The 25,520-nt window shown below is 53.1% G+C and overlaps 1 protein-coding gene and 1 long non-coding RNA gene across 5 annotated transcripts in view; one reads left to right on the top strand and one right to left on the bottom strand.

The window, feature by feature from the left end:
- Positions 1-15,452, top strand: part of OPTC (opticin) — an 18,338-nt gene extending 2,886 nt beyond the window's left edge. Inside the window, exons 1-7 of one of the 4 annotated variants that reach the window (XM_074935858.1) lie at positions 3,186-3,313; positions 6,710-6,938; positions 8,907-9,060; positions 10,982-11,140; positions 13,128-13,330; positions 14,227-14,322; positions 14,926-15,452. In XM_074935858.1, the coding sequence (XP_074791959.1) occupies positions 6,717-6,938; positions 8,907-9,060; positions 10,982-11,140; positions 13,128-13,330; positions 14,227-14,322; positions 14,926-15,096 (1,005 nt within the window). In that variant the 5' untranslated portion in view covers positions 3,186-3,313; positions 6,710-6,716 and the 3' untranslated portion in view covers positions 15,097-15,452. Of the gene's footprint in view, positions 1-3,185; positions 3,318-5,571; positions 5,772-6,709; positions 6,939-8,906; positions 9,061-10,981; positions 11,141-13,127; positions 13,331-14,226; positions 14,323-14,925 lie in introns of those variants that run through there. The other 3 variants (XM_074935860.1, XM_074935859.1, XM_074935861.1) reach the window with 3 other exon arrangements.
- LOC141975480 (uncharacterized) lies at positions 5,259-25,520 on the bottom strand. Its single transcript, XR_012635939.1, has 3 exons — positions 25,472-25,520; positions 20,621-20,843; positions 5,259-5,608 (listed from the first exon to the last, which is right to left on the bottom strand). It is a non-coding gene; the product is annotated as an uncharacterized LOC141975480 (long non-coding RNA).

Here is a 25,520-nt window from a genome sequence, read left to right as displayed (position 1 = left end):
TCCGCGCCTCCCGCCCCCCATTCCTGCCATGGATGGCAGGGGATAAGGCTGGCAGAGTGGCCCGGGGGAAGGAGCGGCTGCGAGCTGAGCCTCCGAGGAGCCGGATTCTGGGAAGCATTCCCACCGGCAGGCTGGGGGTGCGGCTTGCGGGCTGGGGGTGCGGAGTGTGAGAGGCCAGATAGGGGAGGGTGCCTAGGTTCCACTGTGGTTGAGCTAAGTGGCTCCTGGGGAAGGATTGCAGGGTGCATAGGGGTCCCCAGCCTTGGAGGGGGGAGAGGAAGCCAGGGCAGGGATGGATGGGGAGCAGGGGATGGGGTGGAGGAGGCCGAAGAGGGGGTGGGGTGGGGGCAGATGGAGAAAGGGTCCCACCCTGAGAGCAGGAGCAGAGGCAGCCGCGGACTGGTGTTTGGCCTAGGGCGGTCGATTGGCTTGGGCAGCCGGTGGCTGTGGAATGCACAGGACTGGACTAGCAGGGAGGGCTGCAGGGCAGGATTAAGGTGCATTGGCAGAGCTGTGGTACCCGCAGGGCTGGAGACGCCGGGAAGGCTGTAGCCGAGGCTCATCTGCTGGGGCGGGGGGAAGCTTCGCTGTGCAATGCCTGGTTGTAGACAGTGCTTCTCCACCCCTTGTTGTCATTAAACTAATGCAAGGATGAGAGAGGAGAATAAACTGCTGCTATCCACCTCTAGCCGTGGGTGCAGCCTGGCACAGACACACACATGGCAAATATTTACCTTTAAAAATCAGCTGCTCTTTGAAATTCTCAGCTCCCTCTCCCCTCAGGGCCCTGTTAAGGGAGGTTAGGATGCAGGTCTCCCATGCTCCCCAGCACAGTAGCAGTACAGAACCCCCCGCCCCCTGGAATAATAACGCTTAGTTTTATCTAGCGTTTGTCACCCCTAGATCTCAAAGCGCTTTACAAAGGTCAGTATTGCGCTAGAAGGGCAGAGATTTATCGGAACGCTGCAAGTAACAAATCCAGAACCATGGGCAGGACTTAAGTTCCTACTAAAGCCCCCCGATAACAACATACAACACAACAGCTTCATGTACAACACAACATAACAACGTACAAGAGAACAGCTTAACACTAAGGTAAAGATCTGTTGGTGGAGGTGCTGCCTACACCGATCAGTACATTATGCCCATTTTACAGATGGGGAAACTGAGGCACAGAGGAGTGAAGTGACTTGCCTAGGGTCATCCAGCAAAGCAGTGGCTGAGCTGGGAATTGACTTCCAAGTCCCAGTCTGACGCTCTCTCCACGAGGCCACACTGCCACTCCGTAATCATGTTTGTTTCCCATGCTGTCCCTTTCAGCCAGTCTGGTCCTCCTCTTCCTCCTCCTCCTCCTCTGAGTGCAGAGTGGATGATCCAGCCAGGCTTCTGCCTTACTTTCCAGACTTGCATGCTGGAGGGGGATGAAAGTATCCCCTGGCTGCCGTATGACACATGGGGAGTGAGGAACTCACCCACCGGTGCTGCCAGATGGGTTGCAATACAAACACTGCCAGGGGTCAGAGAGGGGGCTTTTCCTCTTTGCACCCCACCCCCAAGCAGAGCTTTCCCTCCTCCCCTGCACTGCGACAGACTCTGCTCATCAGATGCAGCTAAGGTGCGTCTTCCAGCTGGGAGGGAAGGATCAGACAGGACTCCTTTCACAACCAGTCAGCGTCACTCCCTGCTAAGCTGGCAGGGTTGCCCGCTGCCTGTGGGCTCTGCTCGCTGCCTCTCCAATGCTTCCAAGCTGGGGAGCGAGAGGCCATCCGCTCAGGCCCCCTCCTGTGTGGAGACCACGCAGCGCTGGCTCTAGGCCACGGGGAGTTGGCTCGGGAGCTCTCAGGCTGACAGGGACTGTGTGCCTGGCAGACATGCTGCCACCCCTCTGCCCTGGGGAAGGGGATGTGAGGGGGTTGTCGCACACAGACGTGGAGGAGCCGCTGTCCCATCCAGAGGGGAGCGGCCGTGATGTCAGCACTGTATGCCTGGCATCAACAAACAACGTGCCCCCCTGTCCAGGTTTCCAAACCAACAGCTCTGCAGAGGAAGGTGCGAGCCGGCACTAATCTCTTGCATGGGGAGAGAGTGGGGGGAGTGGGGGTGGCTGCTTCCAGCTGGAGTTTTGGCTACAAAGACAGGGGTTTTTTATGAGGTGTTGAATTTAAACAGCCATCCGGCTGCTGGGATGTGGGCCCATCCTGGCCATAACCGCAATCAGACCACTGCCAGTGAGCTCCCAGCTATGGATGGGGGGTGGCACCCAACCAACAGGGACCCGGCTAAGAACACGGGCTGGCACCCACCAAAGAAGGATCTGTCTAGATACACTGGCTGGCCCCAAACCAGTGAGATCCTATCTCCTGAAGGCACATTCCCCACCCACCCCTTTCCTGCCCCAGTGCTAAATTCACATGAAATAGTGGACTGTCACTGTTCCAAAACGCATCCAAGCCTAGGGGAAATCTCAGTCTTTCCCAGCGTGTGACCCCTATCTCCCCTCCCCTGCTGCATAACACAGGGCAGACCTAGCCCTTTGGAAAGAGAGCTCCCACCCGGATATTCTCAGTGAATTCTGCCCTGCGGCCAGGGTTTTTACAGGCTGAGCACGCCCCGTATGTGTCTCTCCCCACGCGGTTCTGCTTGTGTCCGTGTTATCCTCCGTGAACATCAAGCGCTGCATTAAGTCCCCCCTAAGCCAAGGGGAGACCTAACGGGCACTCAACCCTTACGCATGTTTCCCAGCTTGGGGTGAAACTCAGCCCAGCAAAGGGGGTGGGGGGGTGCCCTGGACTCTGTGCAACACGGACACTGGGGAAACTCCGGCTGGCTTTGGTGGGACCAGCATTAGGCCTGATGGGTGTAAGTGGGGCATTGTGCAGTGTGTCCCCCTGCACAAGCTGCATGTCACCCTAGGGCACCTCTGCCTCCCCCCCCCCCAAGGTGACAGGCTGTAAAGTCTGTGCAGGGGGAAGAAAAGTGCTCTCCGAGCCACTTCCCCCATCCCAGCATGCAGGCCCTAAAAGCAAGCCCAGCCTCTTGGAAGAAAGCTGTAAGTGAGCATGGCTGCTAGCCCTTGGGGGCACTGGACAAGGGGCACCATGGGAGGGGGGCAGGTGACAGCTGGAATAATCACCACCCTGATTGGCTGCACTTCCTGCTTATCCTCTGCACACTCCCACCCCCCCCCCCCCAACCAGGGCTGCCCTCCCCCTCGCCCTCCTTAAAACCTCTACAGCCCTTTTGGTCCCAGCACATCCGCTTTGCAGGAGCTGGGAGGTTCGGGCTCTTCCAGGGCAGACCGAGGGACCAGGGGGTAGGTCTGTGACTTGTGCCTCTCTCTCCCCTTCTCTCTCTTTCTCTGCAAGGAGCTGAGCTCAGGGGCTTTCATGCTCAGTTCAGAGGCGTTGTGGGGGTGGGGCTTTATGCAGCATGCATAGGGGCTGCCTGCAGTGTGCTTTTCAAAGGCTTTTTTATTACTCTCTTAATGCTGGGTTTGATCTGTGGGAAACTAGCTGAGATTAAGGGCCAGACTCCTCACTTCAGGACGTTTGCAATTCAGTGCTGTCTTTTATAGACTGGAGAGAGCTGTGCCAAGCAAGCGTGCGCATGCATGGGTGTACATGTTGTCCCAGGTTTGTTGCATGTGTGTGAGTGTGTGTGTGTGTGTGACTTGGCTGTGTTTGCGAATGCATGGGAGTATGGATGGTGTGTGTGTGGGGGGGGGGAGTGTTGGTGTGGATACTGCGTTTGCAAGTGCATGGGCATGCGGACGTGTTTGTTTGGGCATGCGTGTGTGCTCGTGTGTTTGTGTGTACACCCAGGTGCTTGTGTATTTGTGTGTACGCACAGATGGGCCAAGCGCTTTGAGTCATGCTCAGAATAGGGGCTGCCAGCCAAGCGGGAGCCGCTTCTGAATGGAATGAATCCCCTTTCCGAGGGAGCTAATCAAGTTTGGATTTCATCATGCGTCCTGCCCTTAGTTTGTCGAATGAGCCCCGTGCGGGAAATCCCTGTGTTAGACAGTGTAGCCCCTTGTCATGGAGTGTTGGGGAGTCAGGGCCCTGCACCTCCCTCTTCCTGCGTTTCACCGTGACTCTCAGCCAGCCAGTAAAACAGAAGGTTTATTGGACGACAGGAACACAGTCCCAAACAGAGCTTGTTGGTACAACCAGGATCCCTCAGACAGGTCCTTCTGGGGGGGCAGGGAGCTTAGACCCCAGCCTTGGGGTCCCCTCCATTTTCCCAGTCCGCTCCCAACTCAAAACCCCCTCCAGCCGACTCACCCAGCCTCCCCCCTGCTCCTCCTCCAGCCTTTGTCCAGCGTCCGGGGCAAAAGGTGTCACCTCGCCCCCAAACCCCATCCTGGCTCAGGTTACGTTGTCCCTCCAGTGAAGCCACCCCCTGCTATCCCATCCCCAGTGCAGATAGTCCCAGTAAAACTCCCCTGCGACATTCCCAGGTCACTCCGCCCTGCTCCGTCACACCTCTAGAGTGTCATCGAGGGTGCATAGTGCAGTTCCGGTCCTCTGGTCTCTGAAGGCCTTCTGTAGGCAATTGATATGTGTTGCTTCCCGGAGCAGTCTCTTAAAATGGGTTTCAGGTCAGGTGCCCAACCCTCACCTCGTTACTGCAACTGCATGTGCAAACTGAGCAGGCAGAGGAGCGTTTGTGTGTGCAGCTGTGGCAACTGTCCACCGAACTGGAAGTGTGGCCCCCAGTGTGTCTATTGAGGGGAGAAGGGCAGACTATAATTCACAAACCGTTTGTGCTCCCGTGCACGCAGGGCCGGGTAAATCTCATGCAGTTCACACAGCTCTAGCCCAAGGGGTGGATCCACACAGATGTGCAGGCTGTGTGACATACCCCAGGGCGTGCACTCCCAGAAACATAAGCTACCGTGTACGCTCCAGTAATGAGCCAGCGTCTCTGCTAATGGACACTGCTCTGCGGAAGAGAGCGCTCTGACACTCAGGCCTCAGGATCCAGTAATATGAACCACGCAAGCGGGTGGCGATGACTGTACCCTGTAAGCTATGCAGGGAGCAAATTCCAGCCAAGACAAGCTCTGGTCCTGCCCACTGGGCTCGGGGCAGGTTCTCATTAGTCCATCTGAGAAGAGCCTCACTAGGGAGCGATCATCAAAGTCCTAGTTTGTATCCTAGCTCTGGAAGGGACTGGGACCTAGTGGTTAGAGCAGAGGAGTTTGAGAATCAAGACTCCTGGGTTCTCTCCCCAGCTCTGCCACTGATCTACTGTGTGACTTTGGGTGGGTCACTTTCCCCCCTCTGTGCTTACGTTTCCCCCTCTGTGCAATGGGAAGAATATCGCTCCCCCAACTCTGTCACGAGCTTTGGGATCTCAGGCTCAAGTAGCACATAAGAGCAGAGAGTTACTCCTGAACTCATGATACACCCTCTCTCCGTCCTGCAGCCAAGGAGTTCAGGCCAGCGAAAAGTCTTAACCCCCCACTTGGGGAGCTTCTCTCCAAGCTGCCTGTTCTTTGAAGGCTGTTTGTATGGTTGGATCTGGCGTGTGAGCGGGAGGTGACGCTCTGTACAGCAGCTCTGGGCCTCTTTCCTCACAGCAGGGCACTCAAGCATGAAACAGCCTGAAAAGAAAAGGAGAGTAATGATTTCCTCCGTGGCTTTAGGCAGAGTCCATTGATTCTCTCCAACAGGAAAGCCATGTCCACTTGCTTCTGCGGCTGCAGAGGAAGCCTGTTTAAAGTGCTCCGGGACAAGGCCGGGGAGACTCGGGGAGAGCAACAGAAGGTGCAGTAGAAGGAGCTAAAGTGAAGGGTTGGGTGGGGGGTAAAGCCAGCTGCCAGCACTTGGAGGAAACATTTGGGGCAGAGACATCAACTAGTGCTTCCTGGGCCAGGTTTCCCAAAGAGCTCAGCACCCACGTGCAGGCCCAGGAGAGGTTGGGAGGGAGCTCAGCCCTTCTGAAAGCTGGCCCATCCGTGTCACCCTGAGCGCTGCTGGGTGTTTTTGCAAACCCAGCCCTCCTTGAGGTGTTTCAACCAGCGCTGAGCCCTCATGGAAAAGAGTCATTGGGAGCGGAGCACTTGGAAATCTGAGCACAAGTGAGCAGGGCTTGCTGTCCGGCCCCTGTCTTTGCTGCACAGCAGGGGATGCCGGACAACGGGGTTTGCAAAATATTGAGATGAATGTGGTAAATGTTGTCGTTTACAAAGGGGAACCTCCGCTCACATCCCTGACAGAGCTCCGCTACCGTGGCCGGCAGTATACCTGGCTGTGGTATTCCTGGATTCCCCATTCACCCCATCTCCTGCCACTGCATTGCTGAATCCCCTTCGCCCAGCACCGTGCCCCTCGAATCTGATCTCTTCCAAGCTCTGCTGTGCTAGCCCTAGCCCCACCCTCAGCAGTCCTGCCAATGCCCCTCACTCCTGGCCTGCCATACTCCTCGCCGTCCCAGCCCTGGGCTCCCGCTACTCGGCTCTGCCAACGCACTTCACTCCCGGACCGCGGCACCCCCTTGCTGTTCTAACGCTGGGTTCCCCGCACCGTCCTGCCAGTGCGTGTGAAGCCGGTAGGTGCTCAGGCAGGTGCTCCTGGGGGGAATCAGAGCCCTGTGCTGTGCAGGTAGGGCACATCCCTCAGACCCGAGCTCAGCCCGTAAACAGCAGAACTGAGCTGACCAACGGTGACAAAAATGCTTCGTTGCTTCCCTTTTCTCGGCACAGGTGCGGGATGCAGTGCGTAGCCTTGCTGGGGGTCACCACCCTGGCCCTGGTGCTGGCCTTGGCCGCCCCATCTAAAGAAGAAGGCAAGAAGAAGGAAGAGAAGCCCAGAGCTGACACTGCAACCGATGACAACCTGGACCTGCCCAACTACGACTTAGACAACTATGGGGAGATCATTGACCCGAGCCTCTACGAAGAGCTTTATGACTATAGTGACCTGGCACCAAAGGTAAGATGGAGACAGCAGAGCAGCGGAAACATGGGCCAACTCTTCTTCATGGGCCTGTGGGGAGTCCTAAGGCAGCTCCTTTCTCTAGGATCCCAGGGTAGCTTCTGTGCTACCACCCTCGCTGAGCCGGGTGTCCCTCCTGTTCCCTGCCCTGTCTCTCCAAGGCTGGGGCATTCTGGCCACTCTTCCACCCACAGCACTTGGTGGATGGAAACGCTTTCATCTGGGAGTCAGGAGTCTAGCTGTGACTAGACCCCACTTTCCCCAGTTTAGGTACTTCACTCTCTTCTCCTAGGTGCTTCCCTGGTACAGTTTGCAAGCCATGAAGAAGAGCGTTCATCGATTCACAGATTATAATGTCAGAAGGGACCATCATGATTATCTAGTCTGATCTCCTAGCCAGCTGGTTTATAGGGAGGCTTGCAGCAGTGTAGGATCCAGAAGGAAATGGGTATGACACTGTCTGAGACTTGTTCTAAAGTCCTGAGTCAGGAGGGAGAACCAGCTTTCCCCTAACACTTAGCACTGAGGTCTTGACCACACTAGGAGATAACATTGTCTGGTAGTGAGATCCTGATCCTGGTTAGCAGCAATCCTATTGCCAATTCCTAGTTCTGCCAATGACTTATTGCATGGCCTTGGGCAAATCACATCAACCTCTCCATGCCTCAGCTTGCCCCTGTGTAAGCTGGAAATAATCATGTTTACAGAGGGGTTGTGAAGATTTATTATCAAATGTACTTGGCTTAAAGAGACTACGGCAGAGTGAAGCAGTGGTATTGCGAAAGATCCATAAGATCGGCCATGCTAGGTCAGACCAAAGGTCCATCTAGCCCAGTATCCTGTCTTCTGACAGTGGCCAATGCCAGGTGCCTCAGAGGGAATGAACAGAACAGACCATCAAGTGATCCATTCCCTGTTGCCTGTTCCCAGCTTCTGGCAAACAGAGGCTAGGGACACCATCCCTGCCCAACCTGGCTAATAGCCATTGATGGACCTATCCTCCATGAACTTATCTAGTTCTTTTTTTAACTCTGTTATCCCTGTTATCCGTGGCAGGCTGCTCCAGGGTAGGGGCGCTAACCTAGCTGGTGGGCAGTTCTACCCTGCTTCCCTAAGTCCCTGAGCCAGAGTCTCCGCTGGCATCAGTCAGCAGGATCCCAGTGCCATCAACAGAGCTACGTGGATTGACACCAGCTGAGGAGCTGACCTGGTCTCTGCACATTCCCTTGCACGTGGCATTCGCCTTCAGTTCACTCCCTGCCCCGTGCTTCATTGCTGGATGCTGTGTGTCAGACGACCAGGGCCGGATGCTGCTCCCTCACAGGGGGGTGGCTGCATTTCAGCAGCAGTGCAGTTGTTCCAGCGAACAGGGGCTGACCCTGCTCTCGCTGGACTCCTCTGCAAAACTCCCACTGGCGTCACTGAGCTGATCAGCGGGGCCAAAATAAGGGCTGAGGCTAAACTGAGGACGTGCTCCAGGGCCCTGCAGCATGGACCTTACATCAGCTTGGAGTCAGCAAAGAGCCGCCGCGAGATGGTGTTAGCCTCCCTGACACACAGCCACTTGCCCTCACCCCTTACCCATCCCCGCCGAATTTGGCTCGCAGAGTTGCAGGCATGGAGAGGAAAGGCGCCGTGTGAATGCGAGACGTGACTGGTATTGAGGCTGCATGGAGCACTCCGTTACCTCTGTTACCTCTTGCACTTGGGGGTCTTTAGCAGAGCCAAAGGGAGTTGGGTGCGTTTCAATGGGATTGGGTGCCTGCCTACCCTAGACGTTGGCTATTTCAGGTATATCACTGCTGTAGCCCTCCAACCTGCCCTGTGCCACCTTCTGCCCCTCCCCAGTGGAGGTGTGAGCTGGGCGGGGCAAGGGAGGAGTCAGTGACTGATCAATGCTTTAACGGGAGCGCAGCCCTGCAGCCTGTGCTCGGTGCCGTGATGCCCCTTGCCCTGTCTTTGCAGATTGAGGTTGGTACATTGGCTCCTCCAACCCAGCGTCTAGAGGGCGTCATGAGCACGAGAGCCGTGCCGACCGAAGCACCCAGGAGGCCACCCCCAACATCCCCCACGACCAAGCCTGTCGGGCCAGGTCTGTTCGGGTCCATAACCAAACAGGGTGAGTGAAAGACCAGCCCTTGTCACTTGGTCTTCCGGGGTAATGCTGCAGCATGGGGGATTTGCTCACAGGAGAATAGGTCTCCAAATACCACGAGCAATGACGGCAGTCTGGAAAGAGCCTTCTCTCAGCATGGGGGTGAGGGGTACAGAGAAAGCCCCTCTCAATGTGGGCCAGAGAGGGCTTTGGAAATGAGTGGGATGGAGGCACTCCCTTCCCAGCATGGCGTGGGGAATCTCTGAGGCCTCTAGCCCAGAGGCAGACCCATCCCTGCGTGGGGCGGCGGGACTGATGGGAGGAGAGAGAGAGAAGCAGCGAGTGACCCTGGGAGCTGAGAGGCGCTGGCGGAAGGACGCGAGGGTGAGCAGACCATCCCCTGTCCAGGAGCCAAGTATTTGCCCTGCGTGAGGAACATGGTTGGGGCGTCTCCCGTATCAAACGGCGGGCGAGAGGGTGTCAGAAAGGAATCGCTTCACAGCAACGAGAACACCAGCAAAGCCGCAGCGCTTCAACGAGCAGAGATGTTGCGACAGTCGGATAGAGTAGCAATTAGATTAGTGACAATTAAAATCCTGCAGCGAGGGATAAATATCTTTATTCATTTTCTGTCACTCCGAACTGGGACAAATTACGTAGTAGGCTCAGGGAAATTGTTGCCTTTATGTTTTGAACTCCCCCACTAATAGATTCGGAGTCTCGCGCACGCTCTGGGGGGAGAAGAGGGAAAAGAGAGGAAAAACAAAACAAAAACCACCCAACACAGTTTTAATTGGTGCCAGAAATCTTGTCACCCTGCCACTTTGCCTGGCTGAGCAGGGTCTAGTTCCAGACGTAGGGGAATCAGATGTTTGCTTTGTGCAAACGGTTCCCTTTTGTTTCATCTCTGACAGTGCAGAAGGGCCAAACGGATCCCTGGTGTACTGCTGCTATGTTTGGTGGAGCTGCACCCCCCAGGTCGAGACTTGGCCTGAGCTGATTTGTTTTGAAGCAGCTCTTTTGGCTGGTTGTTCCTGGCCTTTCTCGTGGTTTGATTTTTTGCTTGTTTTGTTTTTCCTCTGAACTTAGCGCTTGGTGCAAGGAGCTGGCCTGACAGCCCTGGAGACCAAAGCCCTCTGTGTATCTACATAGCTGGTACAGCCCGGGTAGGGGCTGGGCAGTCCCTGTCCGGGCTGCCCTCCCCCAGGGTGCTCTGACCCTCCCTGCAATGCACGGCCATTCCAGGTTCACTTGAAAATAGAACGTATGAGAACAGACTGAGCCTTAGGGACCCTTCCAGTGCTACCTGGGTAACAGCACAGCACCTGCTGAACTCCCAAAGTCCAGGCCTGGATTCCCAGGGGCTGGGCTCTTCTTTGACTCTTCCAAAGTTCTGGTCTGGGATCGGGAAGGGGGGTTCCCCAGGCTCCAGCTCTGCACGGCTGGTTGATTTTGGGTCACCTGAAATTCTGGAGGGGTTGGCTCCAGGGCTTGGCTTTGGGTCCATCTCCGTCAGAAAGGTTCCTGGGCCCAAGCTAGTCTTATGCTGCACGTAATGTGACCAGATAGCAAGTGTGAAAAATCAGGACACGTTTTTTTTCGAAGGGTGGGGGGAGGGTATATTTGCATATATAAGACAGACCCCTAATATCAGGACATCTGGTCCCACTAGTTGCACGTGGTCTGGCCTCGGAGTCTGCAATGAACCCTAGAATCAGGGGTGTTTCAAAAGGCTCCAGGTTCTGCTGCAAACACACCGCATGGGGTGTCGGGCCAGATCCTCCACTGCGGTAAGCCAGCTAAGTTCCGTTGTCTTTAGTGGAGCTAGGCCAGCTGAGAATCTGGCCCCCCATCCTGGCACCAATCGGAGGTTACATTTAATACCCCCAAGCCCCAAGCCCTGCTCGTTGCTGCTGGCTGACTGCTCCGTCTCTCCCTGCCCCAGGTCTGCCTACCTGCCTGATCTGCGTGTGCCTTAGCACCTCCGTGTACTGCGATGATGCCGAGCTGGAACAGATCCCGCCGCTGCCCCTGGAGACCACGTACTTCTACGCCCGCTTCAACCGCATCAGCCGCATCGAAGCCAGCGACTTCGCCAGGCTGAGTATGTGGAGCCGGGGCCCTGCCCGCTGCCCTCCCCCACGCAGAGTGGTGTCTGTGCCTCACTGTGCTCTTCTGGGGGACATGGGGGGTGGGGAAACTTTGCACTGGCTCCCAGGGAGTTGGGGGCAGGGGCTAAGTGGATCCATTGCAGAGCTGCCTGAGGGAAGAGGATGCCCCTTGTATCCCAGAGTCCTGTTCAGCTCTCACACTGGGTCCTATTCCAGATTCGTACAATGTTTAGGCTGAGTCCAGATCCAATCTGACACCGAATCCTCCCTAGGCAGGTTTAGACTCCTCCCAACCAAGTGCGTGGCCACAGCAGGGGGCTCAGACCTGCTCCTTGGGCATCAGGTACAATTGCAGGTGTACGCAGATGCCACTCCCCATGGCACCAATGGGAGCCAGGCCTATAGACACCAGAGCTGGCTTTAGCCCCAAGTCCTGGGCACACAAGCCCCAGTCATGTCAGCGGTTCATCCACACCCCTCTATACAGTTTAATTTAGGGCTTCTGCCTTCCTGCTGAGTGGCGTGTAAGGGCATCAATGGGGGGAAGAGCCAGGCCGGGACACGGCTGCCTCTCTCACACGTGGCCCCAACCATCTGCAGGCGCAGAATCAGGGAGCCAAATGCAGGCCATTCCCAGGAGGAGGAATGTGAGCCCTTAACACTGCACCACACCAATGCTGCTCTTTATTAAAGTCCCGGTACAGCAAGTCCTGGTCGGCTCTAGGAACTGGAGGGGCCAAGAACTCTCTGGTTGTAACATCATAACGTTGCAGGGCTCATAGATGTTGGAGATGGAAAAGCCATGAGTGCAATGGTGCCAATCCAGGTGCCCCCATTTACAGCGGGAACTAGGGGTGCTGCTGCACCCCCTGGCTTGAAGCGGTTTCCATCATATGCAGGGTTTACAGTTTGGTTCAGTGGCTCTCAGCCCCCCCACTGTACAAATGGTTCCAGCCCCCCGGATGGCTTGCACAGCATGTGATTCTGTTCCAAGCTAGTTTGAACTCAAAATGTGGGGGGGCGGCAGTTTTGTACATGGTTAAAACCCAGAGAAAACAGTTATCCCTTCATGCCCTGTGAAGCAAACTTGCTGGGTTTTGCCCAGCCCTGGAGATCTCCTAACGGGTCCCTCTAGAGGCAGGACAGTGATGTTGAACAGTCCTTCCCCCTTGGCTGGCTGGAATAGGAGCCCTGTAGCTTTAAAATCCCTTCTTTCCTGCAGGAGGGAATTGCACCCAGTGCTAGTCAATGGAATGGACCCTGCCAAAGCTGTTGGAGCTTTAAGATTGCAGGACTAGCTAGCAAACTGTGAGCTGGGGCTTGCAGAGGCTCTCAGCACAGTATGTGCATGTTTGGGGGGGCTAAAAGAAAAGGAGGACTTGTGGCACCTTAGAGACTAACAAATTTATTTGAGCATAAGCTCAGTCTCTAAGGTGCCACAAGTCTTCCTTTTCTTTTTGCGGATACAGACTAACACGGCTGCTACTCTGAAACCTGTCATTATGTCTGGGGGGCTGGGCACTGTTAAAATGGGACCTGCTGGGTGCTGTGCATATTTGAAAACCTTGCTCTGATTTAGGCCCTTAAATGGATGTTGAGCTCCTCTGAAAACCTGTCCCTGAGAGGGGATGCTGAGGTCTTGAAAATCTGGCTTTGGGAGGAATAATAATAACAAAGACATAAATGTATTTCACATTTCTGTTGGAGCTGCATCCAGCCACCGTAGTCAGGATATTGGCCTGTTGTGTTAGGAGCTAGATTGAGTTTAGCTGGCATAGATTGGCATTGGCTCATTGAGTTCAATGGAGCTATGTTCATTTACACCAGCTGAGGACCTGGTTCATTCTAGTTCTGTTTGCTGGAGTGCTGGCTTTTTCTCCTACGGCTCTGGCCAGGCCTAGCCCCTAATTATTGCTCAGCACTGTTGTGAGCGATGGCAAGGGTTTGTGAAGGCGGAATCTCTATCCTCCCCTCCATCAGAGAAGCTGAAGCGAATAGACCTGACTAGCAACTTCATCTCCTGGGTGGGCGAGGAATCCTTCCGGCTGCTGAGCACCCTGCAAGAGCTCATCCTCGCCGAGAACAGGCTGACTGCGCTGCCCGCATTGCCCAGCAGCATCGTGCGGCTCGATGCCCGGCTCAATAGGATCCAGAGCTCCGGTGTCAGACCTGAAGCCTTCAGGGTGAGTCTGTGCCCAGTGCCTGGTGGCCACCCCAAGATTCCAAAAGGGGTCCCTAAATTTCACAGCTTCTTTTCCACCCTCCAAGAGGACTGGGGGTCTCTTGGGGTATATCTACGCTGCAAGATAAGCTCAGGGTTTGAACTCAGACTCAAGCCAAACCCTCCTCCTATCTCCACACAAATCACACTAACCCAGGGCTCAGACTCCGGGTTTCAGGACTGTACAGGGGTGGAAGGTCCGAGCCTGAGTCAAACCGGGACCCAGGGTTCATGCCCTATTGCTTTGCAGTGTAGATGCAACCCCACTGGGCTCGTGCTCTGGGAGTCCACCAGCAGTAGCCCACAATCCCACAAGCTGGCTTTCTTTATCCTCTGGACAGTCAAGTTTTCCCACGTTGGATTTGGACCTGTATAATGCAGTGTAGGCACTTCAGTCGAGGTTGGGACCCAGGGTTCAACAATTCCTAACCTGGGGTTGGATTTGGGCCCACATAATAAGTGTAGACACTCAAGCCCCTAGATTAACAAACCCAGGGGCTGCTAACTTGAGTTCTATAACCTTGGGCTTACTCCGCAGTGTAGACATGCCCTGGGTCAATTGAACCCCCTGCTAGGCCTACCTGGCTCTGATTTCTACCCCTTTGTACCACAGAAATAACCCAGATGTTCTGTATAGAGAAGCTGACTGGGGCTTGGGAACAGCCAAAGCCCAAAGTGCCACCCCCAGCTTTTCCAGTGTTTGCTGGGATGGGACAATCCCATGCAAGCATGAGAGCAGCATGTTCTGTTCAGCAAAGCTGTGAGTTCCGCCCCACCCTGCTGAGCCTTGGTGTGTTCCAGGCCAGGTGAGGGGGCTGGGCAGGGCGAGGGCTGATGCATTCACCTGTGTTTCTGCAGGAGCTGAAGAAGCTGCAGTTCCTCCACCTGTCTGATAACAAGCTGGACTATATCCCAGTGCCCCTGCCTGAGGGCCTGCGGTCTCTGCACCTGCAGGTGAGGCAGTGACCGAGTCAAGCAAGGGCACCCAGCCAGACTGGTTGATGGTCCCTTAAAGATACGGCCACTCTTTGATTTTGCATTTCCTTTTGAATTTTGCTGCCCTTGCAGTCGAGGGACGGAGAGCTCTGGCTAGACACAGGTGTCGTGCAGGTGGGTGTGGGGCGAGATCCTCTCTCTCACAATGTCCCAGTTCTAATGTCCCCTGCACAGACTTCACCGTGCACCTCATTCTCCCCACAGCTCGTCCAGTGCTGGGCCCCCTGAGCACACCCAGCTCTGCCAGTGCCCCTCAGTCCTGACTGGTGCCCCCTCCGCTATTCCAGCCCCTTCCTGCCTCTGCTGGTAGATCTCAATCCTGCAGGTCCCACTGTCATTCTGGCGTTGGAGTCACCTGTCAATGGTATCAAACTAGCCAGTGGTTAAAGGATGTATCCATGAGTGTCTGAGTTGAGGCTCATTACACCTGCGGGCCAAATCTAGTTTGAGCCCCAGTCTAACAGAAGCAAAGTCTCATACTAGCCAGGGACAATTAATGCACAAACCCACCAGCCCACCTTGCCCCTTCCCCCCACCGTTTAATGTTGTCTCCCCGGCTAGAGCAACAACATCCAAACCATGCACAAAGACACGTTCTGTGACAGCCAGGACCACAGTCACATCCGCTGGGCCCTGGAGGACATCCGCCTGGACCGCAACCCCATCAACCTGAGCCTCTTCCCCGACGCCTACTTCTGTCTGCCTCGGCTACCCACGGGCCACTTCTACTGAGCCTGCCAGACAGCCCCCACAGGAGCACCTATGATGGAAACTGCTCTTGGGAGAAGGCTGCCCTGGACCCACAAGTTAAGAGCTCCATGCCTGGCTGTCCTGTTGGGCCATCTGGTATTTGCCCTCCCTTGCTCATCTCAGCCCCAGCGGCCTTATCTAGACTAGGGTTTAAGCTGCGATGTGAGCATAGACGAGCTAACATGGGTTTAGAAGTCTAGTTAGGCTAAGGATACCGCGTTCTGTGTTTAAAATGGCCAGGGGGTGCTAGATGCGAGGATTTTATTGAGTTCTTAGTCCATGTGTGCCAGCGCGAAGGATGCCCCAGGCCGAGAGTAGCCATAATAAAATGAAAAAGGTTAAAAACTCATTCTGTGGATTGTTTAAAACAAAATGACCTGCCGGCCACCCCCATCAGGCACAGCAGCTCGTCCATGAGCATTGTGGTGTGGGCAGTGATGGGCAAAGCTTTCAAGGGAACGAACCCTGGATTCCCTCCTGGCTGGACCTCGGTCACTTGGATCCTGACCTGCATTTCCAGTCATAGGCTCCCCGATCCACAGCTCCACCCAAAGCTTAGGTCTCAAAACTGATCCAAACAGGCAGTGGGAGGGAGGGAGTTTTGAGGCCTTTAAAAGAGGCCTGAATCAAATCAGTGTATTTAAAATATAGCGTGTGTTGCGTTCCCTAACTTCTGAAATCAGAAGAGAGCTGTCCACTTGGGGAATACTTTAAATAGAGCTTATTCAGCATCTGTATCTTTATACGTGTGCAATAAACGCACGTCCTGTGAGAGAGACGCCGTGCACATGGAGAAGCCAAAACACTGAACTGAAACCTCTGAACTCAGCCTCCATCCTCCAGGCCAGGGGAGGGAATTTGGAAAGTGAATGTCTTATGGCACGCTCCCAGTTTTCAAAAATTCAATCGTTCACGTTGTCCCTCCGCACCCTCCTCTTTTGTGTGCGCAAAACACGGGCACAAGATGTGACATTGCTTTAGGCATGCGCAAAAATGCCCATTTGATGCCCAGTTCAGCTGTGGCTTTTTTAAAGCTTGCCCCTTAGATGCACGGTTATCTGATGCATGTACAAAAAATGTCATTTTGCACTTACAAATGGCAGGCAAGCAGGAGCCCGGGGAACAGCTTTGGTTGTACAAAATTAGCCTCCTCAGCTGCATTCTTATTATGCAAAACACAAAGCAGGGCCACTCAGATGTGAGTCCTATTTTGACACCCCAAGTTTCTAGGTGGGCAGATAAAAGAGGAACTTGGAGGAATGGCTGCTGTTCTCTTCTCTAAAGTGCCAGGGTTGGCAGATTATGCTGTCATGCCGTGCTCTGAAAACATCTATCTATGGGTTTTTTCAGCATCCACCACCATAATATCTAAGCACTGTCCTCAGGCATCTTGTATGTTACTTGCTTTTATAGCCAAAGGGCTGAATAGAGGGGGCCAGTTAGGCTCAGATCCAGCAAAGATGGATTTCAGAGTAGCAGCTGTGTTAGTCTGTATTCGCAAAAAGAAAAGGAGTACTTGTGGCACCTTAGAGACTAACCAATTTATTTGAGCATAAGCTTTCGTGAGCTACAGCTCCGATGAAGTGAGCTGTAGCTCACGAAAGCTTATGCTCAAATAAATTGGTTAGTCTCTAAGGTGCCACAAGTACTCCTTTTCTTTTAGCAAAGATGGAATCATCCAACTTTAGCTGTATTCTCGCCAGCTTTCACTTTCACCCCACTAGAGGGTGCAACAGAATATGTGTCAAAACCCACCCATCCCTGTGCCTTGCTGACCTAATCTCTGCTCCTTGTCTCCCTTCTGCTTTGCCTTATCATTTAAACCCATGGGCTACATTAAATGAGACTGGTGAGCTGCTGCCCACATACCTGTCCTTCAGTTAATAGCGCTGAGCACAAATTCCTGGTTGCTGGGAAACCCTGCAGCTCTCATGGATCATGAGTTCTGGGAGGCTGAGGATGGGAAGGTGGGGAAAGAGCTGAAGGCAAAGAGGAGCATGGGGGAAAAGTAGTTCCCAGTTTCCCAATTGCAGCCACTAAATTTATGCAAACCACTGCTTGGCTGCCTTTCCCAGAACGGCCTAGTACAGAGGTTCTCAAACTTTTGTACTGGTGACCCCTTTCACATAGCCAGCCTCTGAGTGCGACCCTCCCCCCCCCCCCTTATCAATTAAAAACACTTTAAAATATATTTAACACCATTATAAATGCTGGAGGCAAAGCAGGGTTTGGTGTGGAGGCTGTCAGCTCGCGACCCCCCCCCAGTGTAATAACCTTGTGACCCCCTGAGGGGTCCCAATCCCCAGTTTGAGAACCTCTGGCCTAGAGGGATTGGAGGGGGATTTGAAGGACTGGCACCAACCCACCTGCTGCAGATAACTGATACAAACACTAAATAAAGCTCACCTGCATTAGGGGAGCCAGGCCCAGAAACCTGCGCCTTCCAAAATCAGACAGCAGTGGGCAGTGGGCAGTTACACTATTGGCCCGACCTCTAGGCCGTGACATGCCACTCAAAGGCCATGCATTACACCGAGGGTGTTGGACAATGGACTGCAGGGCATTACTAAGGACGAGGCTGGTTTCTTGGCAATGGGCTGGTTATCCTGGCCCGTTGGGATTGTGCTCACATCCCTTTCAAAGGGCGCCCGTTAGCAGACAAGGGCAGTGATCCATTTGGGGGTGAAGCTCCCTGCCGCTGGCCTGAGCATCACATTCGGTTCTGTGCCAGTATGAGCTGCTGGCATTTTGGGCTGGCTGTGTTTGTGGACAGCAGAGGGCAATAAGGCACTGGTTTGGCGACTGTAAGGAAGCCACACAGGAAGGTCTGGAGGGGTCTGATGAAAGGACGGTGGGGGAAGACACGGCACTAAAGAGTCTGAAAACTGTCTGTATTTTCTTATCTTAAGCGGGGTGCTGGCTCCTCTAGTTCTCCACAGCTCAAGGGGGACTCCCCCAGGCACAGCACCATCCTGTAGTGACAGCCACAGTGCAAAGAGTTTACTAGTCTCAGCTAACCTCTGGTGCATGTAGGCAGCAGCTGCCATCCAGGCAAAGACCTCTCCACCATACAGCCTTTGAGGCCACAGACCTAGGCACTGTAGCAGGGCTCCCCAGCAGATGAGAGGAGCGTCAGAAGACCAGCCATACTGGGTCAGACCAATGGTCCATCTAGCCCATTATTGTGTTTACCAACAGTGGCCAGCACCAGATACTTCAGTGGGAATGAGCAGAACAAGGCAATTATCTAGTGATCCCTTTTCATCCACTCCCAGTTTCTAGCAGTCAGAAGTTCCGGGATGTCCAGAGCATGGAGTTATGGCCCTGATCCTCTTGGCTAATAGCCACTGCGGGACCTATCCGCCATGAACTCCTGATTCAATTCCTCCCACTAGGGGCTGACGAGAGGGGATTTCAGCAGGGAGCATCCTCAGTTTTTCTTGTTGAAGTTATTCTACTTTAATTAAATATTAATTAGGCCAAAACAAGAGGTGAGTGTAAGAAGCCCTTTAGAGGACAGGGAGTAGGGCACTCTTGTGGGCTGTTGAAGATCTTGGTTCAATTTCTCCTGCCTAATAAGGTGAGTGGATTTGAGCAGGAAGCTCAGGCCAGCTTTCCCCTTTAATTAACTATTGATTTGGCCAAAAGCAGCAGAGAAGTCCTCTCTAGTCCAGTGGTTAGAGTGGTCACCGGGGATCCTAATGAGCTTGGTTCAATTCCTCTGTCTACTCTCTGAAAAGAGGGGTTTCCATAAGGTGCTCACGGAAACTTTTTGTGTTGAAGCAGTGCTACTTTAATTCAATAGTAATTGGGCCAAACGAAAAGATTAGAGCAAGAAGCCCTCTATAGCCTAGTGGTGAGGGCTCTCTCCTGGGATGCTGGAGACCTTGGTTCAATTCACTCCTCTGGCTGTTGAGAGGGGTGCTGGTCAGATGGGAGGGTGCTCACTTTTTCTCTTGAAGCTGGTCTGCTTTAACTCAATAGTAAGTGGAACAAACCAAGACACTAAAGCAAGAAGCCCTCTATAGCCTAGTGGTGAGGGCTCTCTCCAGGGATGCTGGAGACCTTGGTTCAATTCACTCCTCCGGCTGTTGAGAGGGGTGCTGGTCAGTTAGGAGGGTGCTCACTTTTTCTCTTGAAGCTGGTCTGCTTTAACTCAATAGTAAGTGGAACAAACCAAGACACTAAAGTAAGAAGCCCTCTATAGCCTAGTGGTGAGGGCTATCTCCTGGGATGCTGGAGTCCTTGGTTCAATTCACTCCTCTGGCTGTTGAGAGGGGTGCTGGTCAGTTGGGAGGGTGCTCACTTTTTCTCTTGAAGCTGGTCTGCTTTAACTCAATAGTAAGTGGAACAAACCAAGACACTAAAGCAAGAAGCCCTCTATAGCCTAGTGGTGAGGGCTCTCTGCTGGGATGCTGGAGTCCTTGGTTCAAGTCCCCAGGGCCTGAGATGGAAGAAATCTTTGAAGAGGGCCTTGCTGTCTGAGCAGCGGCTTTTATTTTAATATTTAGTGGCCACTAGCTCCGGCCCCAGCAAAAGCTGAATCACTCTTTCGCCCCCGCTGGTCGGACACCCGCCTAGGCTGTAGGAGATCCCAGTTCCAATCCCTTCTCCGCGAAGGGACTGGAACGAGGAGCTCCTACATCCCAGGGACCACCCCTCCTCCCTCCACCCCCCGCCCTGCCCCACCAACCCCCCTACCCCACCACCCCACCTCCCCTCCACCCCCCTAAGAGGTGAGAGACCCCTGTTCAAGCCCCCTCCTTTTGCCTGGAAGACAAGGGCCTCCTGCAAAGGAGAGGGGACTTAAACAAGAATTTCCCACCTCACTGGTCACCTGGGAGATAGGATGTCCTCATTCCAACCCCTTCTTAAGGGGCAGAGGCAGGATTTGAACCAGAAATTTCAGGGATCTCCCACTTCCTAAGCAAGCACCCAACCATTGGGCTACAGAGTGATCCTAGCCCTAAACATGCCCCAATGAATAATTAAGTGGAACCGCTTCAACAGGAAAGTTTGCAGAAGCTCCAAATTCAGCTGGCATCACCACATCTAGTAGATAAAGGACATTTTGTTTCCCAGTCACCCAGTTTTGTGAGATCGCTTTGTAACTCTTCACAGTCAGCTTTGGACTTAACTATCCTAAGTAATTTTGTATCATCTTCAAACTTTACCACCTCACTGTTTACTCCTGAGGTGACATGTAGCCGGTTAATCTGGGGATGGTTGTAATCCCCCATTGTTACTGAGTTTTCAGTTTCTGTAGCCGCTCTAACCTGCACATTTCACAGTTTCAGTCAAACACTGACATTTTTATCCATACAGATTCTATGGTACTGTTGATTCATTTACAATATTTACTCTGTTTTACACTGCTTTCTTTCACGCATTTCACTTTAGCGAAGCTTTTGATACTGTCTCACATGACCTTCTCATCAGCAAACTAGCGCAATAGACAAATCTACTATAAAGGTGGGGGCACAACTGATTGGACAAATGTACTTACAGAGTAGTTATCAGTGGTTCACAGTCAAGCTGGAAAAGCATATCAAGTGGAGTCCCGTGGCAGGATCTGTCCTGGGTCCAGGTCTGTTCAATATCTTCACAAATGATAAGGCATCGAGAGTACACTTATAAAGTTTGCAGAGGATACCAAGCTGGGAGAGGTCTCAAGGACTTTGGAGGACAGGATTCGATTTCAAACTGATTTGACAAGCCGGAGAAATGGTCTGAAATAAAGAGAATGAAATTCAATAAGGACAAATGCAAAGTACTACTCTTAGCAAGGAATAATCCAAGTACACAAATACAAAATGAGAAATGACTGCCTAGGAAGGAGTACTGTAGAAAAAGATCTGGAGGTAATAGTGGATCAAAAACTAAATATCAGTCGTCAGTGTAATACTGCTGCAAAAAAAAAGAAAAGAAAAGCAGACATCCTTGGCAGGAGTGTTGTAAGCACGACATGAGAAATAATCCTGCAACTCTACTCAGCATGGACAGGGCTGTAACTGGAGTGCTGGGTCCGTTCTGGGCACCACACTTTGGGAAAGATGTGGACAAATTGGAGGAAGTCCAGAGGAGACCAGCAAAAATGATTAAAGGTCTAGAAAACGTGACTCACGAGAAAAGATTGAAAAAATGTGGTTTGTTTAGTCTCAAGCAAAGAAGACGGGGGGGAGGGGGAGACACATAACAGTCTTCAAGTATGCAAGAGTTTGATATAAAGAGGAGAGTGATAAATTGTTCTCCTTAACCACTGAGGACAGGGCAAGAAGCAATGGGCTTAAATTGCAGCAAGAGTGGCTTAGGTTAGACATCAGAAAAAACTTCCTAACAGTCAGGGTAGTTAAGCACTGGAACAGATAGATTGCCTAGGGAGGCTGTGGAATCTCTGTCCTTGGAGGTTTTTAAGAGCAGGTTAGACAAACACCTGTCAGGGATGGGCTAGATAATACTTAGTTCTGCCTCAGTGCAAGGGACGGGACTTGATGTCCTATCAAGGTCCCTTCCGGTCCTATATTTCTACAGTGTCACTCGTGCAACAGTGCAACCTACTCTGCCATTTCTATGCATTTTGTACCCCAGGATTACCATACCCCATAGATTACCATTGTTCCACCAAGTTTCTCTGCTGCCTTTTATATCAGTATCCTCATGTAATGCCAGGCACTCAGGTGCACCCATCTTAGTATTTAGACTTCTTGCGTTTGTATACAAGCGCTCAGAAAATTTGTCAATATTTAGTTGTCTGCCTTCCTGTGATGTAATTGAATGGATTATATTTGACCGTTTCTCTTCAGTTCCCACCTCTACTTTATCAACTTCTATCCTCTCCTCTTTACTAAGATATAGAGCAGTGGTTCTCAGCCAGGGGTACGTGTACCCCGGGGGTACTCAGAGGTCTTCCAGGGGATACGTCAGCTTGCCTAGATATTTGCCTAGTTTTATAGCAGGCTACATAAAAAGCACGAGCGAAGGTGGTACAAACTAAAATTTCATGCAATGATTTGTTTATACTGCTCTAAGTACTATACACTGCAACGTAAGTACAATATTTGTATTCCAGGTGATTTGTTTTATAATTATATGAGAAAAATGAGAACGTCGGCAATTTTTCTGTAATAGTGTGCTGGGACACACTTCTATTTTTATGTCTGTTTTTTTTTTAAGTCAGGTTAAACTTGGGATACACAAGACAAAGCAGACTCCTGAAGGGGGCATGGTAGTCTGGAAAGGTTGAGAGCCATTGGTATAGAGCATCTCCTTTAATAAATCGTCCCCTAAGGGTTGTCTCTGTCTGAACCATGGGCTCCTGTCGGCTTTCCCCAGCACTTAGTTTACAAACTCCTCTACCGCCTTTTACATTTTACATGCCAGCAATCTGGGGCTGTTTTGGTTTAGATGAAGACCATCCTTCCTGTATAGGCTCCTGCTTTCCCAGAAGGGTCCCCAGTTCCTAATAAACCCAAATTTCTTCTCCAAACACCATCATCTCATCCACATATTGAGATCCTGCGGCTGTGCCTGTCTGACTAGCTCTGTGCATTGAACTTGATACATTTCAGAGAATACTATCAAGGAGTTCCTGGACTTTAATCTTTTACTTAGCGCCTAAATTTGACCTCCAGGACCTCTCTCCTATCTTTCCCTATGTCACTGGCACCATGACCACCAGCTGCTCCCCAGCCCTGCAGAATAGTCTGTCCAGATGTCTTGAGAGGTCTGCCATCTTCAGACTAGGCAGACAATTCACCATGCAGTTCTCCCAGTCACCGCAAACCCAACTCTCTCTGTTTTCTCAGAGCCAGGGGATATCCTGGATCATTTCCCTCTGCTGCAGCTTGATACTCTCCTTCTCTGAGACCTTCATCCTTGCCAGTAGCATAGAGACAGTCAGACAGGAGTGGGACCGGTCTACTGTGTCCCGGAAAGTCTTGTTTATACACCTCTCTGTCCAGAAGTGGCAGAAGGTCCCTAAAAGTGGGGGGGGCCACCGGCACCCAAACCATGGCCCACTGGCACGCAAACCGTGGCCCCATTTCCCCATGCTGCCCCTTCCCCCTGAAGCCCTGTCCTTGTGCCATCCTTTCTCCCCGAGCCCCTGCCCTCACACCATCCCTTCTCCCCAAGTCCCTGCCCCCAGGCTGCCCCACCCCATCCCTACTCCCCAAGGCCCTGCCCCCATGCCACCCATTCTCCCCAAGGCCCCACCCCCAGGCCACCCCTTCCCCTGAGGCTTCACCCCTCTCTTGCTCTTCTTCTCCCCCATTGCTTGCCCTTACAACCAGGAAAAAGGGGGAGGGCTATAAAAGTGAAGGGGTCATGGCCCCCTGGCCTCCTCTGTCTCTGTCTTCCTTAGCTCCTCCAGTTTGGCCACTCTGGTCACAGGAGCCTGTCCCTTGTCTCTGAGGGGTCCACCTACGCCACCTCCCACAGGGCAGGTGATCATACATGCTGAATTCAGTGCAATGAACAGGATAGCGCCCCCCGCTGGATGTCTGCCCATGTTATTTTACTCTTGCTGGGATTGTGTGTGGGGGGCGGGGGCATTATATGCCTAATGCAGAGGATGGGAGGATGCTTGAGAGATGAATGGACTCTGAGGCTGTGGACGCTGCCAAGCTGTCTGGGAGCTGGTGGGGAGGGGGCTGAGCTCTCTGTCCATGCTGGCTATTCCTGTGCATTCAGGTTGGAGCCATTCCCACCCCATGGAAGCACCAGCACCAGGCCTGCTCTCTCATTTCCCGCCCATGGGTCAGATTCCTCCAGGCTTTCCCCAGATGCCCGAATACAGGTGGCTTAATCCTGCCAAAGGACAAGACAGGCAGGATAATAGAGGCATGAACCCAGAAAGCCATGGAGATGGGCTGGGGTAGGGAGTCCTCTCTCAGAAAACAGGAGCTCGGTCCAGGTGTGGTGCCCCGAGTCTGATCCGGGGAGGCACAATCAAAGGGGTGGAACCCAGGGTACAGACCCTGCAGAACGTGGAGAGGTTTCCCCCTGAGGCTGAATCAGGGACGCGTTGGCCGGCGACCCCCAAGGAATTTTTTTGATGGCAGTTTCAGGGGGATACAACACAGCCTGAGTCAGGGAGTCTCCATGTTGGGAATGGGGACGGTGTGTGAATTCTCAGCCCAGTCTCAGGCTCCTTGGTGCCAGGACAACACACGCTGGGATCTGCCAGGGCGCTAGCTACAGCAGGTCACCCACCCCGCTGCCTCCACACCTGAGAGAGAAAACTCTGGCTCATGTTCAGCACCAAGGTGCCTCCTCCCCATCTAGACTGGATCCGTGCTCAGCCCCGGCTCTACTTCTGCATCCGGACCTGGGGACCCAACCCTGGACCTAGACTGCAGAGCTGCTCGCTCCCGGGCCCGTTCAGCGCCTGGACTTAGACATCTCCTCTGATGAACGGCTTCACAAGGGTTGCTGCTCCCCTAAGCTGGACAGCGCTTGAATCACAACTCATCAATTTCCCACTCAGTACACGGCTTGAAGGGCCCCACTCCTACCACTAGACCCCAGGGTGCATGCTGCTCTCAAAATGACCTCACATCTTGGGCCTCGGTGCGGGCTTGGATTTGAGTCACACCGGTGGCACAGCCTGTACGGGGACACAGACACACACATGCATTCACACCATGCAAGGACACATACATACAAGACACGCACATCTGGAAATGCTCAGACACATGTGCCTACAGAGTCAGGAACACACACACTAATCATTGCAAGTGAGAAGCAGAAAACAGTTAAGTATCCAGAGGGCTTGACTGGTGAAGGAAGATTGAAAGAACTGCAAGCATCTAGCTAGGCCAAACAACCGCTCAGTGTGGGACCTTGCCAGCCCTGGATGGATGCCATCATCAAGGAGGGAGAAGGTTTAAGGGGCACATAATTGAAAATAATGGGGATGGACCTGAGCAAGGGAAGCGGTAGCTCGGATCTCAGGAAACGTTTGCTAACAGTTATGGCTATCAGGCTGCAGAATAGTCTCCCCCATGGGAAACAGGTCCCATCGCTTCAGACCTTTGAAATTAAAGTGGACAGAGCTCTAGAAAGTAGACTCCAGGGAGCAACTGTGCACTGGCAGGGGATAGGCTAGACACGACCTGCAGGTATTAGTCCATCCCTCACTTCAGCAATGCACAGAGCGGCATGCGAGCCTGTGGATGTATGTGAAGGCACAGGGAAACATGCATGGGGCACATACGTCTGCACCAATGTACACCTGCAGAAACATATGGGGCCAGATTTCTCACATATGCACCACCACCCCCCAGCCTTCCACCTCTGCCCAGCCCCACTTTGCTCTCACCTCAGCACTCCCAGTCCCCCACCCCCTTGCACTCACGTGTATGCAGCAGGCAGAGAGGCAGATATGCAGAGAACAGGGGCTGTCT

This window comes from Natator depressus, chromosome 21 (genome assembly GCF_965152275.1).
Source record: "Natator depressus isolate rNatDep1 chromosome 21, rNatDep2.hap1, whole genome shotgun sequence".
Classification (NCBI taxonomy): Eukaryota; Metazoa; Chordata; order Testudines; family Cheloniidae; genus Natator; species Natator depressus.
This window is presented reverse-complemented; position numbering and strand designations above follow the sequence as displayed.